Raw genomic sequence first — 11,657 nt, 5'->3', positions numbered from 1 at the left:
TTGAACTAGTTTAAAAAAATAACTCTAATGTAACATTATTTCTTACCTTAATTACTTTGTATGGGAGGGTTTTGCAGTAGCATTGGATAGACATGTTCTGTGATGGACTTAAGGCAGCTCTGTGATAGAGTACATTTACTACTGATGTGCATCCTTTTTGGCTGTTGTAACTTTAGAAGTGCAGTTTGTGAAGAGAAATGGGCATGTCGTTTTGTGGGCAATCCTTCTTTTAACTCTTCCTCACTCTCCCTTGACCTCTTCTTATGCCTCACATAACCTCACCCTTATAAGAGAAAGTGTGCAACATTTTCCAGCCACTCTGTTCCTCCCATATTTACTACTAAAACTGATACTTACATGTGCAGAGACTCCACAGTTGGGTGATCTCCACAGAGGAAAAGACAGGAGAGGTGGAACCTCCATGCATGGGTTTGGGAATAGCATTTTGCAGTACGTTAGTAGTAGGATTGTTAGAAATACTAAATGTACTATAAAATGCAGTTTGTGACTAGGCCCTACAATGTTCTAGAAACCCATTGTTTTTCTTTTAGCCATAGTGTCAAGTTACTAAAAGGTGTCAGAAGAAATCTATTTATTAAACATTTGTTCTATTTTATTACAGATGTACATATGTTGTCACAGTGAACACAGACCGGCATCACCAACGTTACTTACTGTCATAACTAAATGGTTGCTAATGACACTGACAAAAGTTCACTAAGGTGCTTCTGTATTTGTTCCCCACTAAGCCCACCAACAAAACCTCATGGTCTCTGTTGTCTCATTCTACTTATAATGAGAAAGCTCTTGATGGAAATGGAAGATGTAAATAAAACCACCCACAGTGAATTCACTCTCTTGGGATTGACGGAGGAACCCAGGTTGAAGATAATTCTCTTTTCAGTGTTCACAGTGGTCTATATCCTCACTGTGATTGGCAACATTGGCATCATTGTATTGATCCGGCTGAGTCCCCGTCTACATACCCCTATGTACTTCTTCCTGAGCCATCTGTCCTTTGTGGATCTTTTCTATTCCTCTGACATTGCCCCTAGAATGCTTGTCGACCTGCTTTCTGAGAGTAATAGGATTTTTCGTGTCAGTTGTATAATACAATTATTCATTTTCATAGCTGCTGGTACAATGGAGGTACTGCTTCTGGCAGTCATGGCTTATGACCGCTACGTTGCTGTTTGTCAACCACTGCACTACATGGCCATCATTACCAAGAGCTTTTGTGTCCTACTACTGTCTATTGTATACATTGCTGGGGTTTTGCACTCCATGATACAGACAGGTTGTACGTTCCGGCTGCCTTTCTGTCACTGGGAAATTCATAATTTTTGGTGTGACATCCCTCCTTTATTGAAGCTCTCATGCACCGACACTTTCACCAATGAGGTAGTATTATTCATTTTTGGAGGTTTATTGTCTATTTCATCTCTCCTGGCTATTGCCATTTCGTATGCCGCCATCATCTCAGCTGTCCTGCGAATGTGCTCCTCTGCGGCAAGACTTCATGTCTTTTCCACATGTGCCTCTCACTTCACTGGTGTGAGCTTGTATTTTGGTACAGCCTGCTTCACTTACCTCCGCCCCTCTTCCGTCTACTCTCTTGACCAAGACAAGACTGTAACTCTGTTCTACACTGTTGTGATACCGATGTTAAATCCTCTGATCTACAGCCTGCGAAACAAGGATGTGAAAGAAGGATTAAGGAAGATCATTAGGAGGACAATAATGTTAAGAGGAATATTTCCTCTAAATTTCTAACTACTTATTACTGATTTTCAGGCTAAATTCTTTGTGCATTTTATTTTTTTCTATACCACTGTATTTAACTTTGTTTTTGTATAAAATATATTTAAAAAAATTGAACTAAGACAAATATTAGCTTTTTGTACAGTTGATAGAGGGTTTTGAATGAAGATTGGGATAACTGAATTCATTTACTTAGCAAAGATATTAAAGTGGAACTATGTTGACAGAACTGGTAATACTGATTTAATGGACGTTGAATGCTCACTGCAATGTGTATGATCATCCACGTCAAGAAAAACTACTAATATATATTTCCTCATATTGGGCGTCATTACAACCCTGGCGGAAGGCGGAGAACCGGCGGTAAGACCGCCAACAGGCTGGCGGTCTTACCTTGTGGAATTATGACCATGGCGTTTACCGCCATGGTCATCCGCCGGTTCTCCGTTCCGCCCGCCGGCCTGGAGACCTGGGTCTCCAGCCCGACGGCCGTCACTATACCGCCAGCGGTATTTGGATCCAGCGGTTTGAACCGCCATGAAATCCATGGCGGGAAACACTATCAGTGTCAGGGAATTCCTTCCCTGGCACTGATAGGGGTCTCCCCCATCCCCCCCCACCCTGACTCCCTCCCCTACCCCCCCACCATCCCTGCCACCACCCAAAGGTGGCAAGGCCCCCCTCCCCACCCGACCTCCAACATCACTTCACCCATACCCACACGACACGCACGCAGGCACCACCTACATACTTACACGCACACACACCGACATACATGCCTACATCCACACACACAGTCATACACGCACACCCGCATTCAAACATACACGCACACATCCATACAGACATACCCACAGACATACACGCACTCATTCCCATACACACAATACCCCCGCAGGAATACACGCACTCACACACCCCCTCTACATACACACACGCACACCCCCATGCACCCACACAACACCTCCCCACCCCCTCCCCTCACGGACGATCGACTTACCTGGTCCGACGATCCTCTGGGAGGGGACGGGAGCCATGGGGGCAGCTCCACCGACACCACACCGCCTACAGAACACCGCCACGGTGAATCACAGGATGTGATTTGCTGGGCAGCATTCTGTTGGCGTGGCGGTGGAGGTGGTGCAACCTCCACTCCCCCGCCTCCCGCCAGTATGGCTGTTGGCGGCTCTCCGTCCGTAAAGGGACGGAAAGCTGCCAACGGTCATAATAGGCCGAGCGGTCTTCCGCACGGCGGTCCATCGGCGGTCTTTAAAAAAGACCGCTGAGGTCAAAATGGCCCCCATTGTATAACTGTAGATCAGAGAGCAAAGCTTATGTGGGGTGAGTCTGAATACAGAATCCTCAACTAGATAAGTCATGCACCACATTGTAGGAGGTAGTAAGTTCTTTACTCCAATTAAGCCCTTGTTACAACTTTATAATAGTCAGACCTTCATTATCCCTCCAACTAAGTTAACTGTCAGAATCACCCCAGCACAAGCATATCAATATCCCATTACATCACCACATTCTTCCATCCACACTTCCTCTCTGAAACATATGCTTGCTCTTGCAGAGAATAGAAACACTCAACACAAAACACATCTTCTTTTCTGCCAAACCATGAATGAACAAGAACAGCAAATAATACTTTACTGCAATTAACCAAGAAAAGTAACCTCTAAGAATGAACATATTAGAGCAAATCAAACAGAAAGAATCAATCAGAACCAGCTTCAAACAAAATCTCACAACAACTCAACCTAATCAGCACTAATCTCTAATAACAACCATTCAGGGCCTCACAGAAAAAGGTCATACTGCATTAGATGTCAGGTTGAAGCAAGGCCTCCTAACCCCCGCTTTGACCATAAGTCTGCTCCAGCGCTATAGCAGAATACAAATCAGAAGAGGACATCTTGGTTGTGAATTTTGACAGTGTTAGGCATAAAGATATTGCTTGCACTGCGCGAAGTTGGTGCAAGCTCAAATCTCTGCGTTGTCCACAGTATGGCCCTTCATCTGGAACTGAGGCTATGATTCTAAATTCAGCAATGTATTAATGACAGTGAAGTAGAATTTGCCCAACAGGAGCGAGAAGTGTCTTTTTGCCAAAATAAGAAGGTTTATCAAAAAATTTGCAAAGTCACAATTTCAGAACAAATCACTTAAGCATGAATCAAAGCCACTTGAATGCGGCATGTGTGAATATAATCCAGGCAATTCATTTTGGCAAATGTTTGTACACGTTATTAAACTCAGCATATGCAAAGTGAGATAAAGTTCCATTCTCATGAAACGACACTCCCAAATGTTAAGCTGAGGCTTTGGGTAAATCAGAAAGTTTTAAAGCAGCTGGTGTCAGCTAGTGCAGCTTTGAAGGTAGAACCAAATGAATGTTTCAGTCAAGAAAAGGAAACATGCTCTTGCTACAGAAAGTAAGTCTATGAGCAGCAATATAAGGAACATAGAGCCTCAAGAGAGTAATAGGAGCTTGACAGGGGCAATGTCACACTGTTAATGCCTGGAATTAAGTTAAAGAGATGCATTTCACAGGTTCACAACCAATCAAAACCAGAGTTACCACTATATTTAGTGTCAGTCTCCTCACAGATAATACAATGCCTCATTCTTCCATCATCACAGCCTTCATGATATCTCACAAGGGAATATCCACCTCCTCGGCCTTCTGTCCCATGCAGGTGCTGAGAATCATTGTCCAACCAATTAACTACAATAAAGTCACCAGATCATTTAGAATGAGAATGCAGCGACTCTGGTGCCTGCGGCAGAAAGAAAGTTATGTAACCCAAGAAAAAAATATACTGTTTCACCTGGACCCACTCATGTCAATGTTAAGATGCATACATGCCAATTATAGCTAAATCAGAAATGTATAAATCACTTGTTTCACTACATCTAAGTGTAAAATAACATGTGCACACATATAAGCAATGGTTATGCATATTATAAGTTAACTGATTATCAAGAGCAAATAAATGATGATAACTTTGTGTCATCGATTACCTCCCTCTGATTTCTTGTAGACCCCTCACATAAAATATCCACCATTTTCCTCAATGACAAATCAGAAATGGTTTGTTGACCTCTGTTGCTTAAATCTAGATTCCTCTAACTCCTCCAACTCATCATATGCCCAACACTCCTGATTATATTTCTTCCCTCAAGCCTTTCAATCCCTTATCATCAGCTGATTTCTCCCCACCTTTCTGTATTCTTTTTCCCTTTCATCAACTTGAATTCCTTTATCATCAAGAACAAACAAATCAAACAAACTCCCAAAACCAAAACAGGATTCATTATAGTGCCTAAAATTCCACCACCAAGTCCACTAAGCCATTTACCTACAGCAGATGATCCTTTCCCAGTTGCTCCCAAATACTTGTCTCTTCCAACTACTTCTAGTCTTAAAATAGAGTTTTAATTTTCTTCACATAGTTGTTGATCTTCGTGCTCTTATCTAGCACAGATGTGCAGCATTGTCAGACATGTAGCATTTTACAAACTCCGCTCTCTTTTGCGAGCAAATATCTAAAGCTAATTTGTTTTGAAGAGCCATGGCTCTCGTTGTTATCAATAGTGAAATAATGGAACCTAGTGCACCGGCTGTATCAGCTGCCAGCATGTCAACCAAAGTAGACAACTTTCTCATTTTCACATAATTTCTAAATCATACTTACAAAATAAATTAAAGCACCAAAAATATCACCGGCTATTTGTGATGTACCGCAGACAGATCACCCATGAGCAGCTTTACTCTAGTCTGTTGTCTTCTAATCCACCTACATGATATACTTTTGGAAACATTGACCCCATGTAACAACTACCCACATAATTGACGGCAACAGAAAATAAGCATTGGGTCCCACATATACTCTACACTCCAGGGATAACGGGGTCTCTTGCACACACTTACTGCATCCTTCATCTAGTCGATTCTTAATCCATCTTTTTGATATTGTAAAACATAATTTCCCTTCCTTTTCCATATCTTCCATATCCAAGCTAAATATAGGATGCATTCATGAGTCCTTTAATTGTTGTTGTGCCTTTTCCAATTGGTAACCTAACTACTCACAGAATCCATTGCAATTTGTTCCCTTCTTGCCTCCAATTACTCCATAAAACCCTTTACATCACTGTTATTTTACAAATAAGAGTCCCTTAGTTGCATCACCACCCAATAAGTATCCCATTTGCTTTACAGTTCTAACTACAGGATATAGATTCAGCCTTCTAAACATGGCTACTTCAGATATGGGTTTGTCAAGATTTGAAAACTGATGTGCTGAACTACTTTGTTCATAAAACAAATTAGTGATAATGCCACACGTTAGTGGGTACATTAGTGAAATATGGTGGCCCAGACCACCAGCAAAAGATGTTGACCAATAGGTACACACATAACAGACTTTAGCATCTATTAATTGTGAATAACCCTGCAACAGCGTGAAGAAAAATAGGAGGAGCTCTGAATGGAACTTATGTTGCTCTTCTACATCATTTAAACTAGGCTCTGGTATAACGTTTCCAAAGAACTATCTCTAAGATATATGTGCAAATTTGAAAGTAGGCTCCTCTTCTATGAGTGCCAGAGTAGATTTGACCTCAGGAATAACTAACGCTGCAGGATAACTCAAACTTATTAATAAGCATATTATTAGGATAATGCAAGTTGTTCATAATACAGTTACTTTTGTCTACCTTAGTTTTGTGAAAGGAACAACATGGTTTCTCATGAACCAGAAAGGAAAAAATGAAAGATTGAAAAATAACAGAAACAAAGGCCCATATTTATACTTATTTAGCGCAACATTTTGATGCAAAAACGGCACAAACTTACAAAAGACAATTGTATTTTGCAAGTTTGCGCCACTTTTGCATCAAAAAATGATGGAAATGCAGCGCTAAAAAAGTATAAGTATGGTCCAAAGAGTCTACAAGTGTGGTCTTAAATGTGTAAAACTGTTAAATTGTCCATGATGAATATCAAGTTCAACTGCTTCAAATCAATCTCTATCCCTACACCAATCTTCTTCTAAAATGACACTCCTACTTGTCTGCAGGAGACTTGGCCCTAAAGGTCATCACAAGTTCAGTGTGACAGTTCAATAATCAAAAATGGTCAGTTGAATCAAGTTCAGTAAAAACAAAAATCAATAAATCTTCACTGTGGTAGCTCAGATCAAGGAGCTTTTTAAAAAATGTTCAGTCCAATTTTAGTCTTAAGTTAGTGTCGTTCTCAGCTAAGTATATCTGTTCATGCGCTGAGTACAGTTGACTTGTCACTCATGTTCTCTTTGAGCTCCTGATAACTGGCTCTTTCTTCACTGTCACTGTCGGTTTGGTATAAAAAATGTATTCAGCATAAACAAAATAGCCATAAAAGTACATAAATGAGTGCATAAATAAATTAATTGTTTAAAACAGACTCAGACTTATGTTCAGCATTCATATAATAAATAATAAAAATCAGATGAACACAGGGCATGTCACTTACAAATATTCATATCAAGTCCGTAAAAATAAAAAAAATCAAGACTTTTCCTAACATTAATAGCATTTAAGTTGCAGAGCGTCACAGTGTAACACAAGTGAGAATAAGAATGTCATTGCAGCCTAGTGTGTTCTTATATTCTGGGCAATAAAGAAAGGTTTGAAGTAAATGATCATATATTGTACATAAAATTTACAGAACAACATAAAGTACAAAGTGCTCTGTTTACTGGACCCGTCGCAGGCACAGCATGGTCTTGGCTCATTCCCCTCAGGCTCTGCATTTATCTGGGGTTGACTTTGAGACACTGGCTCACCCTTACTTTTGCTTCCTGGGTTGCTCTGTAGCTTGACTTTTCAAATCAGTGGTTATTGTCACCACCTCTTCAACAGATTGCCTCATTCTCTTGGTGTCCAATGCATGAATGCAGTTTGGAGGGCCTCCACATTGAACAACAGCGTTTGTGACTAAAATCATCTGATATGGGCTGCACCATTGAGGATCCAGACACAATGGCCCTCATTACAACCCTGGCGGTCGGTGTTAAAGCAGCGGTAATACCGCAAACAGGCCAGCGGGGAAAAAAATGGGATTATGACTGTGGCGGAAACCGCCAACATAGACAGCCACTTTAACAGTCCGACCGCCACAGCGGTAGAAACAAACATCGCAGCAGTAACCGCCAACAGACAGGCGGAAGACAAAGTACCGCCCACTGTATTACAAGAGGCCTATCTGCCACCTTCTCCGGGGCGGAACCAACGCTATCAAAAGCACAGCGGAAATAGTACACAGAAGGGAAACCACTCACCTCTCAACACCCAACGAGGAACCAGGACGCCATGGAGCCCGAACTTCAGGTGTTACCTATGTTGGTTTACCTACTCTTCTACCAGGAGTATGAATGGTGGCAGCGGCGACTACAGTGAGTACTGCACCTACAACACAGGGGAGGGGGAGGAAAGAGTGTGACACACACACGCAACACGCAACACCCCCACCCTCACCCTCACACACAACAACATGCACACAAATACATGCATCAACATTACATGTACAACCCCCCACCCCCTGGAAGAACGCAAGGACAAAAGGAAATTATTGTAACAATTGTAATCATGAAAAAGCCATTAGTCAAAAGTCAAAATTCAGTATTTACAAATATGTAAATCAACATCTATGAAGAGGGACAGGGAGATTATTGTCCAGTGTACTGTCTCCCACAATACTAGTAACAAATACAAGTTTGTATTTTATACAAATATGTACACCAACTACACAAGTCCGGATAGTGTACCAATCATTGTCCGTGGACCACTGAGGCCAAAATGCATGGGCAAAGCCCACACATGATACCTGACTGGAAACGGAGAGAACACTGCAGGGTCATCAGATCGAAAATACACAGGCACCTCAGGGGAGGGGGAGAGGAGGCACCTCAGCCTGATGAACGCACAATGCCACTGCTGCACGAGGGGGCTCCATTCCCACTGCTGTATCCTGGGGAGTGCAAGGCCACAGTCTCTCAAGTCTCTCCAGTGGGTGGTTTTCCCACTGCTTTATCTTGGGGAGTGCAAAGCCACAGTCTTTCAAGTCTCTCCAGTGGGTGGTTTGCCAGTCTTTCAAGTGGATAACAGTGTCCACTGGTTCTGGAGGGGGCATGGTGCCCAGAGTACTTCATCCTGCCAAGGACTGAGGTAGTGGATGTATCTCTCCACTGGTTCTGGAGGGGGCATGGTGTCCAGAGTACTTCATCCTGCCAAGGACTGAGTTAGTGGATGTATCTCTCCACTAGTTCTGGAGGGGGCATGGTGCCGAGAGTGCTTCATCCTGCCAAAGACTGAGGTAGTGGATGTGATACTCCACTGGTTCTGGAGGGGGCATGGTGCCCAGAGTGCTTCATCCTGCCAAGGACTGAGGTAGTGGATGTATCTCGCCACTGGTTCTGGAGGGGGCATGGTGCCCAGAGTACTTCATCCTGCCAAGGACTGAGGTAGTGGATGTATTTCTCCACTGGTTCTAGAGGGGGCATGGTGCTGAGAGTGCTTCATCCTGCCAAGGATTGAGGTAGTGGATGTGATACTCCACTGGTTCTGGAGGGGGCATGGTGCCAAGAGTGATTCATCCTGCCAAGGGCTCAGGTAGTGGATGTGATACTCCACTGGTTCTGGAGGGGGCATGGTGCCCAGAGTGCTTCATCCTGCCAAGGACTGAGGTAGTGGATGCATCTCTCCACTGTTTCTGGAGGGGGCATGGTGCCCAGAGTGCTTCATCCTGCCAAGGACTGAGGTAGTGGATGCATCTCTCCACTGGTTCTGGAGGGGGCATGGTGCCCGGAGTGCTTCATCCTGCCAAGGACTGAGGTAGTGGATGTGAGACTCCACTGGTTCTGGAGGGGGCATGGTGTCCAGAGTGCTTCATCCTGCCAAGGACTGAGGTAGTGGATGTATCTCTCCACTGGTTCACGAGGGGGCATGGTGCCCAGAGTGCTTCATCCTGCCAAGGACTGAGGTAGTGGATGTGATACTCCACTGGTTCTGGAGGGGGCATGGTACCAGAGTGTTCCACGTGCAGTGTGGCTGGTACAATTCCCTCACCTGGGTGTGCGTGCCACGGGATTGGCGAGGTTTAGGTAGCATGACACGCCATGGAGGCAGCGATATACCCACACTGCTGCGGCTTCGCCTTTCACCTGCAGGTGCAAACAGTGATGGAAGTCATGCCTCATGGAAGCTGCCCAGGGTCCAGGAACTCTCCTCCAGCCTCAGACGACTGACCACTGGGGATGGTAGCCATGTCAGAGGTGGTGCCAATATCCGAGGACGCCGCAGGGCTGGTGGCGGTGCTTGCGGCGGTGTCTGTGGCGGCGGTGCTTGCGGCGGTGCTGGCGGCGGAGCATGGGTCAGCACCTACTGAGGGACACAGCAGGACGTCTCCTCCAGCCTCGGACGGCTGCCCACTGGGGAAGAGGCTGGGGACTGTCGCTGAAGCTGTAGACGTGCTGAGGGCGGTGCAGGTGGCGGTTGTGGTGGCGGGGCAGCTAGCGGTGTTCGCCGCCATACGGGTTGGCTCCCCTCGCCCTCCGTCCCACTGGCGGCTTCAGACTCCATTGCATCATCCTCCAGGGCCAAGTGGGTTGCAGCTCCCTCCTGCTCCGGTGCCACTGCTCCTCTGCCTGATGATGCTATTGCACACAAGAACAGGGAGACCACAAAAATGGTGGGGAAAGACAGAAGAAAGACATGTTCAGTGCATGCAACACCACTACCGTTGTCAGACACAACTCACATGGAGTAACCCTCTGCACTACGCCATGCACTGACAGTTACTAGAAATTTCAGCTGACCATGGGGTACGAGGCCTAAGACCAATTGCTGCACACCTGGAAGTCACAGGAGCCTGACTAGGTGTAGATGGCTATTACCACTGGTGGGGTTGGGGTGCCACATAGCATGCATCACAAGTGACCTTGCCTACCAAGTTCACCCTGGCCTAGGGGAACCCACTGCCCACCTCCCCCACCCAGACACCTCGTAATGCGCGCAGGGTCAGCTGAATGAGAGTGTACTCACCCCCTTGTGGCTGCTGTGATGCCCTCAAGCACCCATCCAACTCCGGATAGGCCACAGCCAGGATCCGAAACATCAGGGGGGTCATGGTGCGACGGGCACCCCTCCCATGTTGGGAGGCCATCCTCAGCTGGGCCTCCGCCGTCTCCTTGCTCCAGCGGCGCAGGTCCTCCCATCTTTTATGGCAGTGGGTGCTCCGTCTGTGGTAGACCCCCAGGGTCCGGACGTCATTGGCGATGGCAAGCCAAATACCCTTCTTCTGGTGGGCGCTGACCTAGAGGAATGGTATAGGGGGAAAGGAAATTACTCACCCGTCCGGACGTCATACTCATTGCCCACCAGTTCCCACCTTTACCCTGACGCACATACACTCACCATCTGCACATGCAGGCCTCAGCCCCCCATGTATCTTTCATCCACACCACTCAAAGCAGGCATTGCCCATGCAGCATGCTCACAGTGTACTCACCTGTTTGTCTGGAGGACCGTACAGGTGCGTGTACTGGGGGAGGACCCCATCCACTAGTTTCTCCAACTCCTCCGAAGTGAAGGCAGGGGCCCTTTCCACAGACACTCGAGCCATCGTTGCTTCCAGACACAGGTCACAGCAGCACTTAAAGTGTAGGTCCTCTTCTGTTGAAGGTCAGGCATCAAGTGAGGGAACAGACGGAAAATGCCGGTCACGTCCACGGCGGTGCGTACCGTTACTGCCGGCGTACATCGTCATTGGCTCCTGGGACCCATGGGGCCCAATGTTAACCAATGCAGAATTGTGCCGCGGTCTTCGACCGCCCACAGCGACGTTGTAC

The 11,657-nt window shown here is 45.6% G+C and overlaps 1 protein-coding gene across 1 annotated transcript; it reads left to right on the top strand.

Annotated features, from left to right (window-relative positions):
* Positions 1 to 816: 816 nt before the first annotated feature.
* LOC138287127 (olfactory receptor 5AR1-like) lies at positions 817 to 1,773 on the top strand. Its single transcript, XM_069227488.1, has one exon. The coding sequence runs from the start codon at positions 817 to 819 to the stop codon at positions 1,771 to 1,773; it is 957 nt and encodes a 318-aa protein (XP_069083589.1).
* Positions 1,774 to 11,657: the final 9,884 nt, after the last annotated feature.

Source organism: Pleurodeles waltl, chromosome 4_1, assembly GCF_031143425.1.
Source record: "Pleurodeles waltl isolate 20211129_DDA chromosome 4_1, aPleWal1.hap1.20221129, whole genome shotgun sequence".
Classification (NCBI taxonomy): Eukaryota; Metazoa; Chordata; class Amphibia; order Caudata; family Salamandridae; genus Pleurodeles; species Pleurodeles waltl.
The sequence above is the reverse complement of the archived record's forward strand: the minus strand, read 5'-3'. Positions and strand labels throughout refer to the sequence as shown.